We start from the raw sequence: 25,178 nt of genomic DNA, 5'->3' as shown, positions 1-25,178 counted from the left end.
AACATAGAGTCTCAAGGTCTCACTTTCAACTCTTGATTTCTCTCTACTGGGAGGGGTCCAACTTGGGAAAGGTAAAATGGCTCTCTCCTTATATATGTGATCAAAATTGAGAAAAATGACTGTGTATTGCAAATATATGCATTACTAGTAAGATAACATTGTAAAACTAATTTCTTTCTTTGAATGAATAATTATGTTTATTGCAATCCTCAAAAAAAATTCAGATATACACTATGCTACTTTATTCTAAGGAGCAAAGGACTCTCCAACAAAGAAAAACTTAATTAGCACCACATTCTTTTTTTTTATGATTTTTTATATAATTTTTTATTTTTTATAAACATATATTTTTATCCCCAGGGGTACAGGTCTGTGAATCACCAGGTTTACACACTTCACAGCACTCACCAAAGCACATACCCTCCCCAATGTCCATAATCCCACCCCCTTCTCCCAAACCCCCTCCCCCCAGCAACCCTCAGTTTGTTTTGTGAGATTAAGAGTCACTTATGGTTTGTCTCCCTCCCAATCCCATCTTCTTTCATTTATTCTTCTCGTACCCACTTAAGCCCCCATGTTGCATCACCACTTCCTCATATCAGGGAGATCATATGATAGTTGTCTTTCTCTGCTTGACTTATTTCGCTAAGCATGATACGCTCTCCACATTCTAATGCTATGAGTGCACCGTGTGATTTCACATAGTCTTTCAGCATTTATCCAAGTAGTTAATATTTTGAATGAATAAAATCGATGAATTAAGGTGCTGATATTTATACATGCACATGAAATTTAGGAGAAAAATAACTTGAAATGCTTAAAGAAATGGCATTTTATATCTTTTCTTAAAAATATATCCTTCAAAGACATGCCTTGTTCTTAGCAAGGTTTTTTGTCCTGATTGTTCTCAATTTGGGAGTACATCTGTCTGGGAGTGGAATAACAATGTCATCAATAATACTAATAGCCTTGACTGGTAAATTATAAGTAGTTGATTAATCCTATTATATAATATTATATACTATATCCTCCAGTGTTACTATATATAATATATATTATTATATTATGTATAATAATATATCTTATATTAAATATATAATAATTATATGATAATTATTATATAAATATATAAATATATAATATTATATATATAATGCTATATCAAGTAGTTGATTAATACAATTCTAATTTGGTTAAATAGGTGACTTTGATTTTTGGAAATAGCATATATTCTGTAGGCCAATTATTTTAAAAAGTTGTGCTTTTAGAGAAGAAAAAAAAGAAAAAATGGACATTTCTCTACCTATAAAACCATCTTCAAGTAAATTTGAAGATTAACAAGGCATTTTCCAACCTCAGGAAACTTCAGGCAAAAATAGAAATATGGCGCTCCTTCAGACAGATAAGTCACTATTCACATATTAAAAGTTGGTTAAATTGTACTACATTTATCCTTTGTTTGCTAATTTCTAATTTTTCAAATACCAATTATACCAAAGTGCAAAATACTGAATAAGAAAAAAATACCAATTAGGTAGGATTCATCTATTTCTCAATTTAAGAACAATATGCATTCAGGATTATAGTGACTTTGAACTGTTTGCTTTCTTTCATGAACTTGTATCTGTTTGGCACTGGGCAATTTCTTCTCTCTGCCTCCAAAAGAAAAGAAAAGAAAGAAAGAACACTCAGTGTCTTCTCTCACACAAATTCGTTTTTAAACATATATATGCAAACAGAAAATGAACACTGTATATAAACTGATGAATACTGGGTACAGTGCTTGTTGCTACCAAATCATGATTTATATATGAGAATTTATTTATAGCATGAACATTGCCTCCTTTTCTAATTACCATGTTTAGGTTCTCATCTTCGTTATAACCAGTACAGCATGGTTACACATTCATTTCAAATCTTCTGCAGGTGTCCTCAGACATAAGCAAATTTAAACAACAGTGTCTAACTGGGTTCAGAAATTAAAATGCCACTGGAACAGCCTGGCTAAGTTCTCTTTTGTTCTTAGGGCTCTGACAGCCTTAAACTTAGTCTGATATTCTACTTGGTTCCTCTGTCAGATACAAGGAGGACTGGAGAGTCTATTAGCTCCCCTTCACTCACTCCCAGGTTTATGCAGAACTGAAGATGCCATAACACAGGAGTGCCTGTGTTTGGAAAGCTTCTTGGAGATGGCTTTTACTTTAGACATTATACTGCAAACCTTCTTCTTTACTTCATGGTTATCTAACAGGTGATCATGAAACCTTGCTATTTCCTGCTTAATGTGTACCCCGTTGTTCTTATCTGGCCCCTGAGAGCCTCACCTTAATAAATTCTGATGTCTTTATTTTAAAAGTATTTTGATCTGAGCTAGCTCAGAACTCTCAGAGGGCATAATCAAATTAAAATGTTTTGCCACACTCTATGATAGTAACACTAGAAAAAAGAAAGGTGGAATGAAAGAAGAAAAATAACTAGAATGAAATAGAAGTTGTAGACAAAGAATGCCCCATGCATTAGAGGAGTATTGATTCCAATCAACATTTGAAAGCCTCAAAATTCACCAGCTCAAACTAGGAAAGACCAAAGAGATCACTTCACCCAGTGATTCTCAATCTGGGCTGCATATTAGACCCACCTTGTAAATTTAAAAAGAAAAAAAAAAAAGATATTCCCACCAGGACCCCATCCAGATCCCTCTGGAAAGGATGACTTAACATAGTACATTTTTTAAAGCCTCTCAGGTTATTTTCATGAGCAGCCAGGGCTGAGAATCACTGATTGTTTAGTCCAATCTCAGATGAACAAATAGATGCTCAGAAGATACATATACTGCAATAACCACACTCTGGGCAGGAGGTCCACTTGGCAGTACTTCTACAACCTGGAAACACTAGAATGGAGCCTGGGGGTAAACAGCTAGTACAGATTCTTTCCTTTCAGCTCTTAAAACCATAAGGGAAAATGGTTCTCAAAGTTGATGTTTATTGGTGGAAATAGAAGATGAGATGCTTCTTGTAACTTTCATTTTGATCAACCCTCAAATGTCTCATCTAGCTGCAATTCACTTTCAAATGACACTATAGAAGAAGCAAACAAACAAACCATGAAATCCATGGTTCTCAAAGTATCATCCCTGTACCAAGAGCATCAGAATCACATGGGAACTTGCTAAAATGCAAATTATTGGACCCCAACCCAGACCTGTTGAATCAAAAAATCTGGGAGTAAGCCCCAGCTATCCAGTTTAACTGGACCTCTGTGAGAATCTGATGCACACTGAAGTCTGAGAACTACTGACATGGAGCATCAGATGAGAAAACAGGGCAGGGTGTTCATGCTGCAATGAATAAGTATAGGGACTCTGGGAGTATAAGAAAACAGAGACTGATGCAAGTAGATACATCAGGGACAGCAAAACACAAAGCAAATAGAAGAGATGATATATGTTTGTGTTTGATAATTTTCTATTTCCTGTCTTCAGTGACTGACATACTGTATATATATTGATACAGGTGTGTATACATGTATATAAACATATATATATGTGTGTACACATATTTACACACATGTATGCATACACACACACACACACTCCAAAAGGATAAATTAGGAAATTGAGAAAAATTAAGACACATGAAAATAAGGGTAGAAAAATACTAAATCTGCAGAAATGCTTATGTAGAGAATTCCTACAAACTTGTCATAGGCACAGTGGCCAAAGCAAAGGAACGCATTTCATGTGAAACCAGGAACAAGTTTCACATGAAACCTGAAACGGGTTTCAGATGAGACACAACTTCTGTTAGTAATGAGGCATAACTAAGCAAAATTTCTTTCATGAGTCATTGTAATGAGAACATTTAAGTATAGCAGATGATGTCCCTGGGTCCCAGCATGTTATGAGTATGCTTCACAGAGGTCCCCTTCCTTTAACAACTGAGGGTTGGCAGAGGACAAGGTCAATGTCCTATTATGAAACTAGAGAGCTATGTTAAGTGCTTAAAAAGATGGCTTCTCCAACTCGAAAACTCTAAGACACTCAGTATTTGTGGGAAAAGAAATGTCACAGAAGCAAATTATCCGTATCCACTGGCAGCCTGCACTTCTTCTTGATAAATAGCTCAAGATCAATTCATTCTTGTGTAACTGCCTAATTTCCCATGACATACAATAACTTGAACATTCTTGCAAGGATGATTTTTAAATTTATATCATGCTTGGTTTTATTTTGTTCTGTTACATTTTCATTTTTGTCTTAAATAAAATGCGCCTTTACAAGAGCCTATTAACTAAGAAATACAAAGATGTATTATCAAAGTCATGACTTCATATTTTTTATCATTTTGCATGACCTACATACAAGGTATGTATGCAGAAGATAAAAGTTTGGGGTAAAATGATCTGGAATTTTCTTAAGAGCCTCAAGAAGGATAGAAAGAAGAAATTAAAAAGTACATGTTTCTTCTTTCTCACCACCTTCACACACCTTATGAAACAATGAACTAATGTGGCCAAGTATAACCATAGGTTGATGCTACCCAGTTAAAAGAGCATTGGTGTCAATTCCTCACTTGATCTCACAGCTGCATCCTTCAGCATCCTGTGGGAAGTCATCTCTGCCCAAATTCTACTCTGTGAAAAAATAAGGCTCACAAATGTGTTTAGGTTTTGAGGCCTCTTCACACCTTTGCCATTGATGAGTTTGCATGCAGATTAACTTTGAATATATTTATCGTAATGATATGCTGAGTAATGGAGATGGACTTCTTTAGCTCCATTTGGAACTATTTCATTTCTTTACTTTTTTGTCAATTCAGGAATCAAGTACAGAAATCAGCAAATTCTGTGGCTCACTAATATAATGTAAATGTTCATTATGATATGAAATAGCTACACTTACGTTTATAACGTATATGTATATTTGTGACTATAAGTAGCAGATACGTAGTCTCCTATGACTGTCAAAGCTGTTGTGATTACACTCAAGTAAAATGCTATTTTTATGAAATGACACTGAAGATATTATCAAATTGTATTCACCATGTACTTTTTTTAGAGGTGGGGGAGGTGCAGTGGGAGAGGAAGAAAGAGAATCTTAAGCAGGCTCCACACCCAGCATGGAGCCCCACCTGGGGCTTGATATCAAAACCCTGAGATCATGACCTGAGCTGAAACCAAGAGTCAGACACGTAACTGAGTGAGCCACACAGGCATCCCCTTCATTATGTACTTCTTTAGAGAAGCACCACATTAAGATGCTATTTGGAAATTCAAATATAATTTGAAAATAAAAAGCAACCTTCCTTGCAGTTACAATCAAGAGGTTTTTAAATATTAAGCCCAGAATTTTATCTTCTTTCATGCAGCATGCATCAAAAAAGATTCAATTTCCATCAATATCAAGAAAGCAGAATAATATTACTGTTGTTTTATGTTATGTATCAGCTATAAATCATCAAACACTAAAAAACTGGGAGTTAGTAGAGCGATCTACTCTCTTTTATTTCTCTCACATCATGTTTAGTGCAACACCATACTTGAGGTTTTACTTTTGCACTTGCTTTTTCGCATTTGCATTTTTCACTTTTGTATTTTGTGCATGAGAAAAGTTCTACTTTACCTTTCATCAAACTCCATGTTGAAGGTATACATTCAACACTTTTTTTTTAAATTTTTTTTGTCTTCAAATGACAGCAGCTTCAGAGACATTTGAAAAGGCAAAGCAGGGAAGGAGCCTGGGTGGCTCAGTCACTTAAGCACCTGCCTTCCACTCAGGTCATGATCCCGGGGTCCTGGAATTGAGCACCATGTCAGGCTACCAGTTCAGGGGGGGCCTGCTTTTCCCTCTTGCATGGGCTCTTGCTTGCTCCCTCTCACTTTCAAATAAATAAATCTTTGGAAAGGCAAAAAGGGAAGGGAGATGCAAAAGTACTGCATCTGGTGTACATAATTAATGAAATTCATTTGTATTGAGTGTGGAGGAAAATTATACCAATTAATCAGTTAGAATATTTCATAGTAAAAAACTCTGCTCAAAAAAAAAAAAAAAAAAGAGATCAAAAGGTGATGAAATTTCAGGAATACAAAATGAAGGCCGGGCACTGAGAAAGACCCAATGGACAATGATGAACGCTGAGAAAGTTGAAACACATCCACAGGTGAACACAGCCACATCCAGGCAGGTGAAAATGCTGATGATGCAGTAGGAGAAACTTCTTTCAGTTCTAAGGAACTGAAGCAGAATTATCACACACCAAAATAGAATGTGTGAATACGCATCCTTGCATAGATCATAGATCTATCCTGTAGTTGTATGAAGTATCAAGTTTTGTACACTTAGAATTTAAATAATACCAGTTATCTGCAGCATTGGTATAGACATACGGGGCAAAGGTGGGAGACAGACAATTCTTAATACTTTCTGTCCTTCCAATAAATAAGTATATTGGGTACAGACTGCAAATGTTCACTGACAGAGTTAACACCCACAAGTTTGTATTTCTGTTAAAAAATAAATGACAGTAAGGAGAATCCTTTGGTTACTACATAACCAAAATGTTACAAGGGCTGCTCCTAGAAAGAGACAAAGCAAGAACCAGATTCTTAACTATAGAGAAGTAACTGATGGTTACCAGAGGGTAGGTTGGGTGTGGGAATGGGTAAAATAGGTAAAGGGGATTAAGAGCAGACTTACTGTGATGAGCACTGAGTAATGTATAGAATTGTTGAATTGCTATATTATACAACTGAGACTAATATAACAGTGTATGTTAGCTACACTAGCATTAAAATTTAAAAACTTAAAAAATGAAAAAAATAAAAATAATGAGATTTTTAAGCTTTTTATAAGACAAAATGGGGGAGAGTGCTGCTCCTGAAGCTGGACAGGAAGGAAACAAGAAAGCAATTGACATTTACTGGTAAGACAAAACACTTTTCAAAATTGTTCAAATATATAAGTCTATCAAGCATTCATGAATTTGTTAACTTACTAGAGAATGATAAAAAGCAAGTAAAATAGAATTGGAAAATGATTCTTAGATCTTTATATTTTTGCTTTATTTTAATATTTCTTTCAGTGCTATTACAGTAGTTGTGACTATTGTAAAGAAAATTGAAAATAGAGAAAACTATTCTAATTTAAACTTAATTACCTGGCTAGATAATCATTATTTAGATTTTGATACATTTCCTTCTAATCTTTTTATGCATATAATTTTAATAGGATATGTTTTCAGTTATTTCTGTTCATGACAAGGTATAAAGTTCATACACATAACTTTTGGCAAAAAAAAATTATTTTTCTCTAAGTGGAAATTCTGTCAAGATTCTGAATGAATGAAAGTTGTTATGATTTTATTTTTATAAGGCAATTTAATTTGGGTCCACAAAATCATGCTTTCTGTTCTATGATCAAAAAACAGATGGTTGGAACAATGAAGTGGTAGGAGAATCATTCTGGACATACTACACACCAGGAAAATATGAATTAGAAAGAGGATGTAATAAACCACATCATTAGTGATATATTTGCCATTCTACTACTAGGTAGAAAACTGTATTGCAAATATAATTGCTATTTGAAATGATTATGTGTTGTTAGTAATTCTAGTGCTATTTGGAAAGATAGCCTTCAAATACGATTATGTATTGACATATCTCACATGCAAGAGAGTAGTATGTATGAGTAAGTGTGAAACTACTTCTTTCTGTTTTTCAAAATGACTGTCCCATACAATGTAACTACATTAAAAATTAAATCACAAACATGATGGTTTCTAAACAGTACCCGCAATGACAAATGCTCAGAGGACTTTTAGATCGATAAATCTTAAATGTCTGTCCCGAGAAGATTTAATTAAAACTCTAAAGCCAGTAAGTCTGTCTTTTCTTCCCATTGTTCCACAGGTCTTCCCCGCTTCCTTTACCCAAACTGATGAAGTTTCACCAGCTTTACTTGTATAATATCTCTTGTTCTCTTTCTCCATTCTCCCAACTATTTCTCTGGTTCTTGTTCTTTACTACTATTGATTTTGACTATTATAATAGTCCCTTCTTTTTCTCTCAGATCTCTGAAGTAACACAGCCAGATTAACCTTACTAATAATCTTATTTTCTTACTCAACTTTTGCAGTGGTTTCCCACTCCAACTGAATACACTTAAAGCTTTTTATGTGTGTGCTTATGTGTGTGTATGTGCATGTGTGTGCACACATGTATATGTAGGTGTTGATGTTGGCACCGGATGAAGGAAATGTACATTAGGCTCTCCATAATCTTACTTTATTTTTCGGCATGACATCTCACTACAATCCTATCCAACCTTCTCATGTTCCTTTCAAACTTGGTCACATCTTTCACTCCATTACCTGTTCAATTCTACTTCTAAGCTTTCACTGGAAATATCTCCTGGGTCTGGAGTCGCCTAACAACTACCATCTTCATCTGCCAAAATTCTACCCAAATTGCAATTCTAGCTCATATGCTCCATCTTCCATTAGACTCTGACCACGTCCCCATCCCCTAATCTGTACTTGATTTTTCCCTCTCTCACATACAACAGCACTTGACATGCCACACCTCACATTTTAACTTGTATTCTAGCTATTTGTGCCATTATCCAATGTGTAACCTGTCAAAGAATAGAGTCCGTAAAGACTGAGACATTCATCTTTGTCACAGCACCTTGAATAACCTCACACATAGTGCATACACAAGGAACTATTTGTCGAGATAATGATTAATAAATGAAGACATGAATGAATAAGTGAATAAATGAATAAAGCCTGATTCATTCTTCATTCAAAGTGGAGCTGCTAAAAAGCAACAACAGTATTGTGCCAACACACTTCCTTGCCTGTTTATAAAAATTCATAAGCAGAAGCATATTTCTAATTCATTCAATGCATTCTCGGTTATCTGTAAATAAATTATCCGCTCTGTCAATTATCCATGGAAGCTTGAGAATTCCTTTATGTAAGACTCAGCCAGATAAGATTAATGAGTGGACAACAAATGGAAGGAAGTCATGGTTGAAAGAGAGGTTATGAAGGTTCAGAGACTTAGCAATCACAAGAGAGTGTTATCCTATCCCAAAACCAATGTGAATTAAGAATCTCTGCCACATGCAGAAAGTAAAAAGACTAAAAAGTAATGATGATTTTTCTGGTAGTTCTGTTATGATGTATGTACAAAAACCCTACTCTGTCTGTGACCAAATAGATTTCTTTGGTTATACCTACACAGAAAGCAAATAATATTATTGTCTGCCCTTTTGTTTTCCCTGTCCCATTGGTCAATGCATGAAGCTGATAACTTTAAGAATACCTGTATAGAAGTATCTTTAGTTTAATTTTATCAATTTTACAAACAACCCAAAAAGACTGCAAAGCTGACATAAAATGACTGTGACATGTGTGAGAATGTAGAGAAAATTGTTACATAGTTATCTTCATTCAACATTTATTATTTATTTATTCATCTGTTTGTCACCAAAATTATAAGATAGGATCTGGAAAGATAAATACTACTGGGGGAAATCAGTTCCTTTACCCAGAAGTAAATTGTACTCTGAGCTCACCAACAGAGTAAGGACAGGGCAGCAAAGGGTGGTTAACAGGGGAAGAATTTTTCCAAATGTCAGAATACATCTTTAGATCTCTCCTGACTTAGAGGATTTGTATGGTTTGAGGTGATTCTAAGACTACTGACAAAAATCTGCTGTTGTTGGATACACTTGGGGCTGGGACTCTTGGGACTATACTTGCTAGCACATGGGGAAGAAATGTGATGTACTCCAAGAACCCATGGAAACTTTGCAGAAAGTCTTCTAAGAGGATCTACCTTACTATGAGACTAAATCCCTAGGCTATGAGTCCCTGTTGAGAATCCTTAAATCCAATCAGGGTTTAAACTCCTGTTATCAAGAGGATCGAACAATTACCAGCGGTGATGACAGCCATAGGAAAAGAAATTCAGGTGGAAACTTCCCAATCCATTGCAGCTCACACAATTAAATTACCTATAAACTCAAATAAGAACTGGCCTCCCTGCTTCCATTATAGGTGCAGCAAGGTGACCATTATCTTTCTCCACTCTTTTCCATCAGTGTGGTATCTTGTTGGAAGAAGATGTAGCTGATTAGCCACAACTTTGTATCAGCTCCAGGATCAAGTCAGGAGCTGGGGACATTGCTGTCACTGTCTTTGTTGTTGATCATTCCCTACAGCTCTGTGCAGATGGTCTGAGGTTTTAAACAAGTCAGTGATGACAAATTAGGGTGTGAAATTGAACTCAGGAAGTCATGCTATGTACCAAGTTTTTCTGAGTTGAAAATATTCCTTTCAGAAAACAAAACACTTTAAAAAATCACTTGTGTGTGAAGAACTGTCACTCATCTGTAGATGTCAAGAAAATTGTCTGGCAGATTCAGAATGACCAATCTTGTGATTATAAAAATTGTATTAGCCATCCATAGACTATTTTTATTCTTATGTCATAACTGTATTTTTAATTAGAGTTTTCAAGATAGTCTTGAACTCAAGCTGAATGGTAGGTAGCTTATTGCTTCATCTGTGTAAAGAGAATTTTAGAAATATGACTTATAAGGTTTTTTTTTAAATTCCAAAAATGTATGCTGATTCCATATCAGTAAGAGTTGGTTGAAACATTTGTTAGTAAGAATAATATTAAATACTGTCCATCTTCTCTGCATATTAAGAGTTACTTCTCCTTTCTACTTGCTTGACTTCCTGTCATGTTCAAATGGGATATAAAATTGGTTCCCCTCAGTTTAGTTCCTCAAATGCAAATTTAAGAGTGCATAGTATATGTAAGGATCATACACTTCTCATTTTCATTATAAGTGAATTTTCCAGAAACATAAACAAAACACTGGTACTGAGTAACAAGTTCTGAGAATTGCCAAATCATCTCACCAAGCTATCTCTTTTGATCTCTTCTTCAAACATGTTTAAATAGCATTCCCAGTCCATTTCTGGTCCAGTATTTAATCATCTTTACCCTGACCTTTTTTAACAGTATTCTCATTTAAATTACTCTTAGCATTGTGCTATACAAAGAAAATTTTGCCCTCCAAAATTAATAAACAAGAATTTAGCTAGGTCATAATACCAAAACTTGCATAGATGAAATAATTAAAAAACAAAGACCAGATCTGTGTAGTATAGGATTTAAGAGCAATGAAACCTCAAGAAATGGAGGGAACATTAGAGGGAAAGAAGATCTAGAGGCTGTTCCTGTAAGGGTATGAGTCTTAGAACAGCTTAAATTTAGATGAGGTATTATCAAGAGAGGAAGGAAATCACAGGTACAAGATCATATTTGAGTAAATTCCCAGAGTGCAATGGACTAAGGAAACAACCATGTCAACATTGATTGAAGAAGTACCATTTAACCTTTATTGATCACTTAATTTAATCTTAACAAATAATCCTATGAACTGTAGACACTGCTATTTTCCTACTTTATTGATTAAGAACACGAGATTAAGTAATTTGACAGACATAGATAAGCAGAACCATGATTCCAATGCTGATAGTACTTTTAACAACCACACCAGTGTTCCCCAACATTCTTCACATCATGACATGTGTAGCACATGATGACATTTCTGAATCAATGAGGCTTAATGGACAGTACATCCAGGCTCTTTATATAGCCACTAGGCCTATAGAAATCAAGATCTTGGCATGGAGGGAACCGATCTATGGCAAAACCCACAGCTAATCAGGGTACTAATTATGCTAACCATGTACTGTATGTACATGTAGCTAATCATACTACTATGCCTCTATGTTAAGAATTAGTAGGAAATATAGCAGGAGAGGTAAGGTAAATACAAATTATGGAAGGCCATACGAAAAGCAGACAAGGTCATTTGGATTCTATTTGATTGATGATAGAGTTCTTGAAAAGTGACAGTATTTTAGAAAAAGATCTGAATAACTATGTTTTGAGAATGATTTGAGAAGAGCAAAGTCTTAAAGACAGCTGATGTACCTATTGACCATCCAAAACTACTAGGAGATGATAGTAAGGAAGAAAAGAAAGAAGATATGGAAAACTGAGTCTAAAGTATATGGAAGGCTCCACGATAAAGACAAGCTGAGAATGGGATACTTATTATCTGACATTTTTGGGAAGAAAAGCTAGTTTAATAGATGGTGAGATGTAGGAAGCATTCAGTGGAATACCCCCATAATGGAGTTAGAGAACTAGCTGAAGTTTCTTTCTATCAGAAAGGCAGGGGTTGGTTTTGAAGATAAGAAGTGTTTTGAAACCACAAGTCTAAGAGGGATGCTGGAAGTTGAAGTACAAAACTCCCAAGACAAGCAGAGAGGAAATGCTGACAAAGAAACAGTAGCAGGAAGGATCCAGAAGAAATCAGTATGAGGGAAAGAAAAAAAAAAAAAAACAGAATTGTAACATTAAAAAAGAAATTGGAGGTCATGTTATTTAATTACTGTTGCATGAGCTCCTTTTACACTATGTCTGTCATATAAATACCCTACTTATATCTGAGTACTTTCAATGGTGGGAAGTTTGCACTGTCTTGAGGTAACTCATTCCATTTTCTGAAAGCTCTGAGTGTGTGTGTGTGTGTGTGTGTGTGTGTGTGTGTTTCAGAGAAATTTGTTTCCTTTAACTTCTACTCATTGGATCTAGTTGTGGGACAGAAAAGACCAGCTACCATTTCACACAATAGTTTTTCATATATCTAAAGACAGGTATCATGTAATTTCCCCTTTCTTGCTTTTTTTTCCCCCCTCCAAAATGTGAAATATAATAGTCACTAGTTCTCTGTATTTGTCTCAAAATTACTGCACTCATGTTTTATTTTTTACTTTTATAATTGACATATTAACTATATTACTTCAAGTGTACAACAATGATTTGATATCTGTATATATTGTGAAATGATCACAATAAGTCTAGCTAACATCCTAAACTCATACTTTAAAAGGTATCCCTTTGACTTATAATTCTGAATTCATGGAAGAGAGCCATGAATTTAGATCTGTTGAATTCTATATTATTTCCTTGTCATCTCTCACCATGATATCTCACCTACCAAATCATGTCATATTCTCCTCTTACCTATCATTTATTACCTTCCCAGGCTCCAGAATCCTAACATCTTTGATCTGTTCGCCATAACTAATCACTGTTTTATCCCTACAATCTTCTTATATACTCTTCTAATAACACTTTTCTCAACTTTAGGGCTAGTGGTCACAGAAGCCAAAAGGGAAAAGTTTCAAGAAGGAGGGGTTAGCCAACAATAAAAAAAAAAAAAAAAAAAAAAAAAAATCAGGAAAAATAAAGAAAAGGTTTTCAGACCTGAATCTTAGAAGGGTTTTATAGCTTGGGAAAAAACTAATCTCATTAGTGAGGTAGATCTCCCTTTCTTACATCACTGTTCTCTGAGGTGAAAAATGAGAGTCCTACAAACTGAAGTGCAGACACGAAAAATTGAGTTGCTTTTATAAAAACATGCAATACATTGCATTTATTAACTAGCAGCAATTTTTGTTGATTTTATTGATCACATATATACTGGTATTAATACCTCTGGGATAGTACTTACATTGTGTAATATTTTCTCATATATCCTATTTGATCCATTTGAGACTTACAATAGCCATGTAACATTTCAAGGATGAGAAAACCAACTATCCAAAAACTTATCTGAGGCCACCCAATATACAGATCTAAATGTACTCCTGTACCTAGGTTTCCTTGAGACATGTCTGTGACTTGACCGATGTAGGGATTCAAATTTGTCAGTAGCTAACTGCCCTTTATGGAGTCAGAATTCATGACCTTGGCCTTACAAGCATTGGTTCTAACCAACTACCAATGTAGTCATTAAAAACAATTAGTCCCAATACAGCAAAAGCAGTGGCATCGGTGAACAAAATTAGTAGTAGTACTAGCAGTAGTGACCCATCATTCTATGACAAAATTAACAAATATTTGCCTATAATGTGCCAGGTACTGCACTCTTTCATCACCTTTAATCTGCATGACACCCTAAGAGGTTATTTTTAACCTCTTTCACACATGAGTAAACTGAGAACCTCTCCTGTTTACTGGAGCCAAAAGCAAGCATGTGAGTCAGGATTTGGTTTCTTCGTGGGTCTCAAACACCAAATAATTTCATATTTTTAAAATTTCTTCCTGTGACAGTGGGGGAAAAAGGACCACAAAAAGGATATGAATTCATCCATGAGGGATATGACTACACTACACATAGACAACATTGGTCCCATTTCATCCCACTTTCAACATCAACTCTTCACCATTGTTGCAATTTCCCATCTCTCAAACCCATCCTCTCCCCATGATACATTAACCACAAGATGGCTTCACTCGCCTCCAGGCTCAGAGTTTAGACCTTATGACCAAGTATTTTCACACTGTGTTCGCTGATGCATCAGAATCCTTCGAGCCTTTGTCCTTCCCATTTCTGACTTAGTGATCTCAAGACGCCTTGGATTGTGCTACCAGCTGTAGACTTGCTCTCTGAGCGCTAAAAGCCGCTGACTCCTGGCAGTGTTAACAGCGTCCACTATAAATTTGTGCTGTCTAATCTCACCAGGGACCTCACTGCCTCTCCATGGTTCTAATATTCATGCTTGGATAATTTCCCATCACATTCTCAAAGTGCCTTTTGCTAATTACTGACAGCCTCTCTAATACTTTAACCCCACACCTTCCTGCCTTCGGTGGAGCAGACACATGGTCTCCTGTATCCCACGAGACAGGAAGCCCCTCCCCAGATCCAGCAACTGCAATTCTTCTATCTCCTTCTCTTACACTTTTCCCTCTACATCTTGCTCACAGGAAAAAAAAAAGTGTCTGTTTACCTCCCATGTATTTTTCCACCTGTCCAAAGACACTTTTCTGCTATAGCTCCATTCCCCATACTTTCTTGATTTCTTAAGAATCTTCATTCAAACATGAAGCATTTTCTCTCTCTCTGTGGCATCTTCAGCTCTGCGTATGAACAAGTCCCCCTTTTCCCTGTTTAAAATAAATGAAATGAAAATTAAAAATAAAAGTACCTCTAATCTGCTATTCTTTCACTGCTATGTTATTATTTCTCAAAAAGAAAGAGAAATTACATCTGTTCATTCATTTACTTGAGCATTAACTTCTCATCCAATGTTTAATACCTTTCAATATGGTTTCCGCCCACATGGATTCTAATCATTTTTAGCTCAAGAAAGTGAATTCTAACAATGAATGCCAAACTCTGCAGCATGAGAATTAGTTTGGAGGTAAGATTAATTTCCAGATTAAGCCATTACAAACATAGATGTATTCATAATTATTGTGCTTTAAGATTATTTAATTGGAGAGGGGTATGGAGAAAAATGCAGGTACAAAAGGAAGAAAATAGATCAGAAAGGTTTGCCAAACGAAAAAGTGGAAAAATGGGGAGCCTGACTGGTTCAGTCAGTAGAACGTGTAATGGTTAATCTCAGGATTGTGAGTTCAAACCCCACACTGGGCATGGAGTCTACTTAAGACAGAACAAAACAAAACAAAAAATTAGAAAGAGAGAGAGAGAAAGAGAGAGGAAGGAAGGACGGAAGGCAGGCAGGCAGGCAAGGCAAAGCAAAGCAGGGGGGAAAATGGCATGGACTATGGGAAGAAAGAGTTAAGAGCCTCTCTGAAATTATAGGGATGACTGCCTTTGGGTGTTACATACCGTAAATGGGCTTTGTTGCCACTCTACACAGTGTTACAATATTGTTTCAGATTCTTAATATCTGGATGATTGTAATAGTTGTCCAAATGGGATATCTGCCTCCAGATTCTGTTGTCTCCTTCTAGATTCACCTTACACTCTGATGCTATTATCTGATTTTCTTTGCATGTAGCAAAGATGAAGAAAATGTGAATGAATGAATAAATGAATGAAAAAAATCCCAAAAGTACATAATCACTATGACCCTCAGAAGGATTCCTTTTTAATGATAAATTATTAAAAAAAGAAAACTTATGTAAAAAAAAAAAAATTCTACCAGAACCAAGAAGCCTTGACAATGGAGCGGATGGGGAGCAGTGCAGATCATATTATGATACATTAGACCAAACAAAACCAAACAAAAATCTATTTCTCTTAAAACTCAAACATTAAGGGAGGGACTTTAGGTACACACACACACACACAATTTCCAGAATTTAATTTGCCTAACACTATTTTGCAGTCTGCTTTTCACAGAAAGCTAGAAGGTATATGGAAGTAGAAGTTTATTCAAGTCATAAGTGGTGAAAGTCTCTTTCACCACTAATACACTGATTAGACTATAAGCAGCCAGTTAAAAGAGCAAAATGCTAATAAAGTTTGTGATTTCAGCTTTTTCTTGTCAGTAGACGATAGACACTGAAGTCAATCACCAATAATTTTATAGAATCACTCAGTTCCCAAGCCTCAATTTCCCATAATGTAAAAATGCATTAAAATTACAAATATTTTACAATACAACTTTATTATTAAAATAATTTTCTCTACACAATTATTCTATTGGAGAAAACAAGTGTATGCTTTTATTACTGTGTTTTCATTTATAATTTGGCAATTTTGGTTAGTGTGAAATATATCAGCATAAGAATTCTTTAATTCTTCTCATAATGGCACCATCACATTATTTTTTATTTCCGGTAGAAATTTCAAGTTGATATTTAGCTCTTAAGCTCATTTAGAACAATCTCAACATGATTTGAAAAAGACTCTTGGGGTCCAACTCGAGTTGGATAATTTAGAAAAAATACAAAATGCTAAAATCATGTAAAAATAAATCTTGTGAAATGGGAATGAAAACGAATCAAGCTTTTGATTTTCCCTGTGGGAAATAACCTTAATTTTATGAAGAAATGAAATTGCTGGTGGTGCTTCAGGTAACGTTTCAGCAGAAATTTTTTTTAAATGAATCTGTGAGACATAGGAAGTTGGACTACAATCAGTAAACTGCTCAGGTCAGGTTGAACCCAGTAATCAGCAAGGTCTTTGTTTAAATCTGCTTATGAATAAATTACTTTATTCATGTCAGTTAAAAAAAAAAAAAAACAGAGCCTCAGAATCATCTTGGCAGCTGTGCAGCATTTGATGTGATCTTTTTTTAGTAATAAATTATCAGATGGCATTAACTGCAACTTTTTCTTTTTCAAATGAGAAATGTCGCCACTCTCCCTGCAGAGTCTTCATGGATCAGCAGGTTTCAATGCCAGGCGGGGAAGGACTTTTGTTTTTATTGTGCACTTCTCTATGTAAGCTTTACTTCAACTTTTGTTACTTGCCAAAGTTGAATTTTATAAACCTTGTTTTATTATCATTGGTAATAGTCATATATTGTCTTTAATTCAGAATTGCTGTTTTTTAAAAAGAATTTTATTTATTTGAAAGAAGAGAGAGGGTGTACTCATACTCCAGGGGAGTGGCAGGGAAAAAGGGACAGAGGAAGAGGAAGAATCACAAAGAGACTCCCCTCTATGGGCGGTGCCAAAGGCGGGGCCGACCTCATGACCCTGAGATCATGACCCTGAAACAAGAGTCAGACACTTAACTAACTCAGCCACCCAGGCGCCCCATAATCACCATATTTAAGGCAACAGCAAGCAAATGTTTCCTATAAAGAAGCAGGTAGTAAATATGTTAGTCCCTGTGGCCATCTGGTCTTTGCAGCAACTCTTAATTCTGCAGTTACAGTGCAAACACAGTTCTAAACAATACATAAATAAATCTGCGTGGGTGTGTTTCAATACAATGTTAATTACGAACACATGCCACAGTAAGAATTAGGCCACAGTTTGCTGACTCCTGATCTGAAGGAGTATCTTTGTGTAGAGGCAGAGACTTAAGAGATTCAAAGACATAAGAAATATCAACCTCTTACGCTGTGTAATTCATTAGGTTTCAATGGCTCCAAAAATAAATATTGCTACCAAATGAAGTGCTATAGAAACCCAGATTTGTTTTCACTGGTTGCTCTTATAGAAAGCTGTAGTTTGTTCATGAAACGGTTCTTTTACTCAACAAACATCTACTGAACACCTATCTATCATGAGACCAGTACTCTATCGACAACAATTGTGATTAAAAGTTCACTAAGCCCGGATTCCTAGGACCTATACCTGTGGCAAGAGGAGATATTCCAGACTTTCATACTAGAATTCAAATAGAGTAGAATATGAAAAATAGAATTCAGAAAGTTTTTAGTGTTTCCCCCCCCATGCCTTTTATATGTGGTGCTAATGTAACACTACTACTTCCTATATCAGTGGGAGTGGGGGGAAGGGGAGGATTTTGAACTTCATGATTTTGAACTTCTGATTTTGAACTTCTGATTTTGAACTTCATCTCGTCACACCCACCCTAAGGACTTTAGAAGTCAGTGCTCCTTTTTTATTTTTTTTATTTTTACTTAAGAAAAAGAGATTCAAAATACTGACGTACTGTGTCATACTTCTTTATTCTGAGGTTAGGGAAGAGCTAAAGGTTGGTTTCAATTCCTGTGTCTTACTTCAGTAACAATTAGAGCATTTCATTTCCCCTGAGGAGACAGCTAAGATAGATAAATATGCTTTAAAAACCCACTCATTAAAACTCAAGCTTCTAGAGAATAGGACATATAGACCTAAAAGGAAAGAGCAGCAATTCAAGCATTCTTTAAGACTGCTGCTACAACTCAACTCAAAAAGTAATTTTTATAGATTTTTTTTTGAAATATGCCATTCATATTTTCTAAAGATATTCAAAAATATTTCCAATCAAATTTATTAACAACTTCTAACATCTGGGCAAATCACAAGAATTATTGAAGTGCTAAGATTTGTTTTTTGTTTTTTGTTTTTTAAAGATTTTATTTATTTATTTGACAGACAGAGATCACAAGTAGACAGAGAGAGAGAGAGAGGAGAAAGCAGGCTCCCCGCTGAGCAGAGAGCCCAATGTGGGGCTCGATCCCAGGACCCTGGGATCATGACCTGAGCCGAAGGCAGAGGCTTTAACCCACTGAGCCACCCAGGCGCCCCAAAGTGCTAAGATTTGAATTCATGATCTTGAGACATGAAAAGCTTATCTCCTCTAATGAGGAAAGCAAATTCTTAAAATTTGTAGATCAGAATAATGAAGATTTCTCAGACTGTGAATCTATGACATCTTAATTCATAGTAATTCAGTAAAGTAGTTGAACTCTGAATTCCTTGGAAGATGTAACAATTAAAATTTTAAAACAATAGAATTTACTATACTGAAACAATTTTATGTAGTTTTTTTTCTGTAACTTTAAACAATGATGATTATTGACAATTTAGGCAATTCATTGTGACCAAGTATGTGTGTGTCTTCCTAGGAAAATACAGTATTTTCAACCTGAAATTTTCAATGTTTACTTTATTCTTTGGTAACATGTTAAAATTTTTCATAATTCTTCCACATTGGTAGGATACCATAGGTACTAAATTATATACCATGCTTCTAAAAAACTGTCATCACACTAAAACAATAAAGTTATCAGATTCAAACATTCCTTACAATGCCTATAAATCACAACTTTTATATATGAAATCAAGCTTATGCTTAGAGACACTGACCTAGGAAACAGATTAAGCTGGGGAGATGGATCAATAGTTGTGCTATTAAAATCACATTAGTATAGAAACAAAATGATAAAACATTTTTGAGATACTAAGTATCCAATGGCTAATCACATAAACGTAAGTAGCAAGTGATTGAGCCTCCATTGGGTTCTGGATCCTGCTGAAGTGAAATGCACATGCTTTCTAATTCTTAGGTTGCAATTTCTAATGCCCTCTGTTATGAGCCAGGGAGGAAATCCACAGGTGAGAAACGTCCTCAGGGAGATCTCAACCTGACTGCTGTGTCCTTCCCCAGGATCTGTCACTGCGAAGGGGATGAAGAGAGCCCCCTCATCACACCCTGCCGCTGCACGGGCACCCTACGCTTTGTCCACCAGTCCTGCCTCCACCAGTGGATCAAGAGCTCAGACACGCGCTGCTGTGAGCTCTGCAAGTATGACTTCATAATGGAGACTAAGCTCAAACCCCTCCGGAAGGTATGGTATGTGCAGGAAATGGTTTGAAAGGGAGCACTGGCAACTGCAGGCATGTTTTAAAAATCCATTTCTTTCCCCAGTAGAATTTGGTAACATGCTAATATCCATGAAGAGTACATGCCTTGTGCTGGCCTCAATATGTGAAACAGCCAAATGTTTGCAAATAATCCTTTGTCTCTGTTTTATGTTCTAGGGCCTCTGATTTTTAGGTCATTCTTCAAAATCAAAAAAAGAACACGCATGTGTTTGTGAGTGTATGTGTATGTTGTTTGTGTTTGCATCATTTTACATATATATATATATATATATATGCACACATATGAAATAAATATACTTGTACTTTGATGTAATTGAATTGATGGAACTATGAGAACATTGTATTTACTGCGGTCGATTCCCTGGAAGGTTAGGATAATAGATTACGGTAAATAATATCAACTGATCTAATTTCCTGAAAATCAAGCTTTAGGTAATAGAAAAGAATGTTTTCTTCTAAAAGGTGTGAACTCTTTTTTGCATTTGCCTTTATTTGGGAATTTGGTGTGATAGTTCATGTATAATTAGAGTAGATAGAAAAAGTATTATTTTCCATATTGTGCATCAAGCTGGAAGAGAAAGGTAAGTTGTTTTTTTTTTTTATCTACAAACTTGATCTTCAAATTCCTCACTTTTATTTTGCTAAAGAATGAAGGTTAGAATATGGGTCAAATATAGGTAGCATCACACTCAAAGCGAGCAAAGGATAATTTGTGAAGGATACAAATGAAGACAATGAACTTTATGTAATTCATGCTCTATAGTGGGGGCCCTGGATTTTAGGATGTAACTTATCTTTTTACCTTTTTAACTTTATCTTTTTAGGTAAAAAGATAAGTTACATCCTCACATATATGGATGCCTCAATTTCTAAAGGAGAGTATGGATACTGCAATTTAAATAATGATTCTACCTAGAGCTGCTTTTTCATTTAAATTAAATGCAAAGCAAAAGTGGATGGAAAGAACATTGCTTAGAAATAAACACAATGAGGGGTGTCTGGGTGGCTCAGTTAGTTAAGTGGCTGCCTTCAGCTCAGGTCACAATTCCAGGGTCCTAGGATCGGGCCCCTGCTCAGCAGAGAGCTGTTTCTCTCTCTCCCTCTGCCTGCCGCTCTGCTTACTGTGCTCTCTCTCTCTCTATCTCTCTGTCAAATGAATAAATAAAATCTTTAAAAGAAAGAAAAGAAATAAACACAATGAGCCCCAGAATGAGGAGAGATGTAAAGCAAACAAGAATATTCCAATAGGAATGCGATGGGTTGTTGCCATTGCAATTCTTCATTAATTCTGAAAATCATGGGGAGGGAGAAAAGCATTCCTTGCTTTTGCACAGCCTTGATTTTAAAAGTCTGCAAATGATTTATAGATGTCAGAACTGAGGTACAGAATGCCTTTGGCTGGCTATGCACTGTCTTTTCTTAATATATGGGGTAACTTGAGTGACAAAAGGTGATGCTCTGTTCCTCGAGGTCCCAGAGCAATCAATGCCAGAAATAGAATGGACCCTTACTCTCTGCCCTTTGCTTCATCCATTGAACAGATACTGTGTGATGTCTGGAGTAGCTAAATAATACATTGTGCTCTGTGATTCTGTAAATTTCTCTTCGTGGCCCTCAGGGACCTGCAAATCATTTCAGAGTATCTGTATATTTCACCATGTTTTTATTTTTCCAACTTCTATCTATATAAAATGTTCATTTCAACTTTGTCAAATGTAATATTTCAATTCGAAAGCAACAATTTAGGATAATAAAATATTCAGATTTTTCTCTTCTTCATACTATCTATCCCTCCCCCATTTTTGTATAATAAACAATACATGATGCTGTGTGGAACTTGAAAATTCGTATTCTACCTTCAGATTTTGTGGAATCATCCTTTATGTACAACTTTGGTCCTTTCTTGGTAGTCCATTCCCAATCATTTACAACCCTACCACAAAATCCATTTTTTCTCAAATAGGTTAGTTGAGAACCAGAGAAAGGCAGTCAATACATCCATCTTTTTTAATATTCTTAATAATGAATATGTGTGGCAATCTAGTGGGCACCTACTGGCTATCAATTAATGATATACCTTTTCTTTTTAAAAAACATGTCCTTTGTCATAAGTATTGATGAAGGACAACATCTCAACATCCATCATTTTTAATAGCATTTTTATATCTACAGAGGATGTTGGAATCTAATCCAGAGGTTGCTTCCTGATAGCCCACAGATGTGTTTCATTTGACCCACAGGGCTTAACATTTGAAACAGATACCAACATCTAGATGTGTGGGTATTTCATGTAAAATTCCACATATTTGTGCGCTCAAAAAATCACAGAACCTGGCTCTCCTGGAACCACATCCCCATAGGACAACATCTATGGGGTAGCAAAGTGGAGATGAGTGAGGCTAGTGCCTTTAAAAGGCTGTTTGCTTTCAAGGGCTCCACATTTCCTAGCCCTGCCTCCGTGTCTGATCCCAAGACCTTGTGCCATCCCCACTCATCTGTCGCTCTAGACTAAGACTCTGAATTTTCAGCTCCTGGTCTAACATGTGAGTCCTACACGTGAGAAACATGCATTCTGTCCCTGCCTTTATGATCTATGGATTTTAAAAACCTAAAAAAAGTGTTCCAAACTTTTACTTTCTCCTTGAAAATGGTGAGGCATTGGCATAATACTATGTAAATGGCAGTAATTAAAATGACTTCAGATTCTGAGATGACATAAACTCTATAGATATGAGGCAGTTGTAAACTGTTCTAGATGGTTTATTTTGATGGCACTAAGATTCATCAACAGTTTTCTTTTGATAGATTTGAATTACAAATGACAGGTATAACATTGCTTAGAATATACACAAAGTATATTCCATTAATTGCTCTCAACTCAGTAATTCCATTACAGTTTATAACATTCTAAAGACCAACTACATGAAACAGTTAATTTAGCTAATGATTCTGAATGTCTATCATTCTCCAATACAGGCAGGAGATTCTGTTTAGATGAAATAGCTTCTTAAGGTGGAAAGGTGCAAATCGTAGTCTGACGAATCTTGGGGCTTAATAATCCCTAAAGAGATCAGTAAAACCTTACTTCACTAATTGCCACTATTATTACACCAAAATCTTTAATTAGTAAATTCATCAAGGTATCCTAATGTCTCCAGAAGAAAAATCTTTAAAATCTAAATGAAACAAAGGACTTCTTTGGAAAAAAAGCAGTTTTCATCATCTTAAAGTTAGCAGCTCACCTACTTTTATAACACTCAGTAAAAGCCCCACGGATAACCCAGGATCAGAAATCATTCCAAGGGCCCAGGAAAGACAAAAAGATAAAAATACACAAAACAGTACAGTTCGGAAATGCATGCAATATCAGTTAGGAAGCATAAAATCTTCCCCTGTTCCAAAGCTGAAGAATTGCATTTGATTGCATCAGATTTGAGTCTGAATAGGAGAGACCAGTGGCTGGAAATGAAGCTAAGCTTGTGAGGTCAGCAAATGGTACCGACAACTTTATGTTCCCCCTAAATTATTTCTTTATACAGTTTCTCATATGTAAACCATTTGACAAATACATAATACAAAATATTCACCTCTATGCATCCTTTTGCTCCTTGTCTCATTTTTAAATGAGACAGTGAATCAATTACCTTGGCTTTAGTAATGATTAGATCAAACCACAAGCACTTGTCATTTTTGTAGATCAAAACAGTTGAATATTGGAAACTTCATAACATTTAAGTTCTGGGTGAATTTATTATGCCAAGTAAAAAGAAGTAATCATTTTTGGTATTTCTACACTTGCACCATAATGAATTGCAAAGTTTCAGTTGAAATATCTACTTTTTAAAAAATGAAGAACTATAATTGACAAATGCTATGTTAATTCCTTCCTTTCCCCTTAATTTGACATAACATTTGTCTTTCAAAAGAGCCAGTGCAAGTTACCATAGCAGACCAATAGCCCATAGGTTATTATTGATTCTGCACTAACCTGGAGGTCTTGCAGGTCATAGTCTTAAAATTAGATAGGATGGAGAATGAGGTCAGACTCCTAGCTAGGATCTTCTGAGTACGCCATCTGAATAATGCTACTTCATCATATGTAAGAAAATTTAAAATGCTGCATTTACTTACCATTCTGGAGAATTTGCAATTTTACTAATACAACTGCTCCGTACTGAATTTCAACTCTGTGCCAGATATTTAGAATATATCAGTTAACTATTATCTTCATTACAACCCCATTTCATGTAGGCATGTGGAACCTATTTTACATGAGAAAAAGGAGACACAGGATCAACCTTACTTACTATCACACACCCCAGAGCTCCCTGATTCTAAAGCTTATGCCCATGTATGGTGTCGTGCTGCCTTAAGTGGCTGACAGTCTCTCTCTTTAAGCACCAAAACCTCAGTTTTTATCCAGACCATTTACAATGGAAATCTTCCAAAAGAAATCTTTCTGAAATAAATTTTTTTTCTAAAATCTTTCTTTTTAAACATGGATATTTTACCCAATGTATTTTCTTAGTACTTAGTTACACCACTATGGATACATCACTTATTTTATAGGTTGAAAAACCTTAACTGGCTCCAAAGCATTGAAAGCTGTTTATCTTTAACTTTAAAAATAAACTGTCAGTTATTTTACCAGCAAAAATGGGTTTAATCAGGAATAGCAGATAATTGCAGTTTGGGTCAAGCAATCTACAGCAAAATTATAGAAGTCCAGAGAACAAAGGAGAGGGAGGGATTCTCTTTTATAGATGAAAAGGGGATGTCCAGAGGGTTATAATAAAGAAAAGAGTCCACTGGAGTAAACTTGGAGTTCAAAGTATAGTGGCTTTTCTTTGGTGGACTTGTGACTGTCTCATTGGCTGAGCTCCTGCGGGTAGGTGGGGGAGGGGAGAGAAAGAAGAAAAACCTTTTCTTGGTCCTGCTGAAATATAAAGAGCTACAGTAGCATCACTTGCAAGGTTCTTTATTTCTGTTGGGATCTGTAGTTGATGACTATAGTACAGCGTGTGAGAGCT

General features: G+C 35.7%; 1 protein-coding gene and 1 long non-coding RNA gene across 7 annotated transcripts in view; one reads left to right on the top strand and one right to left on the bottom strand.

The window, feature by feature from the left end:
* Positions 1-25,178, top strand: part of MARCHF1 (membrane associated ring-CH-type finger 1) — a 922,254-nt gene that overhangs the window by 842,114 nt on the left and 54,962 nt on the right. For all 5 annotated transcript variants that reach the window (XM_059174528.1, XM_059174538.1, XM_059174546.1 and 2 more), the window contains one exon: positions 19,931-20,111. In XM_059174528.1, coding sequence (XP_059030511.1) covers positions 19,931-20,111 — 181 coding nt within the window. The remainder of the gene's footprint in view (positions 1-19,930; positions 20,112-25,178) is intronic.
* LOC131832038 (uncharacterized) lies at positions 1,156-24,456 on the bottom strand. Of its 2 annotated transcripts, none has more exons than XR_009353898.1 (3): positions 24,280-24,456; positions 14,895-15,051; positions 1,156-1,656 (listed from the first exon to the last, which is right to left on the bottom strand). It is a non-coding gene; the product is annotated as an uncharacterized LOC131832038 (long non-coding RNA). The 2 variants fall into 2 exon arrangements; XR_009353900.1 differs by having other exon boundaries at positions 1,156-1,652; positions 24,280-24,454.

This window comes from Mustela lutreola, chromosome 1 (assembly GCF_030435805.1).
Source record: "Mustela lutreola isolate mMusLut2 chromosome 1, mMusLut2.pri, whole genome shotgun sequence".
Lineage (NCBI taxonomy): Eukaryota > Metazoa > Chordata > Mammalia > Carnivora > Mustelidae > Mustela > Mustela lutreola.
Note: the sequence above shows the minus strand (reverse complement) of the source record. Positions and strands in the feature narration are given on the sequence as shown.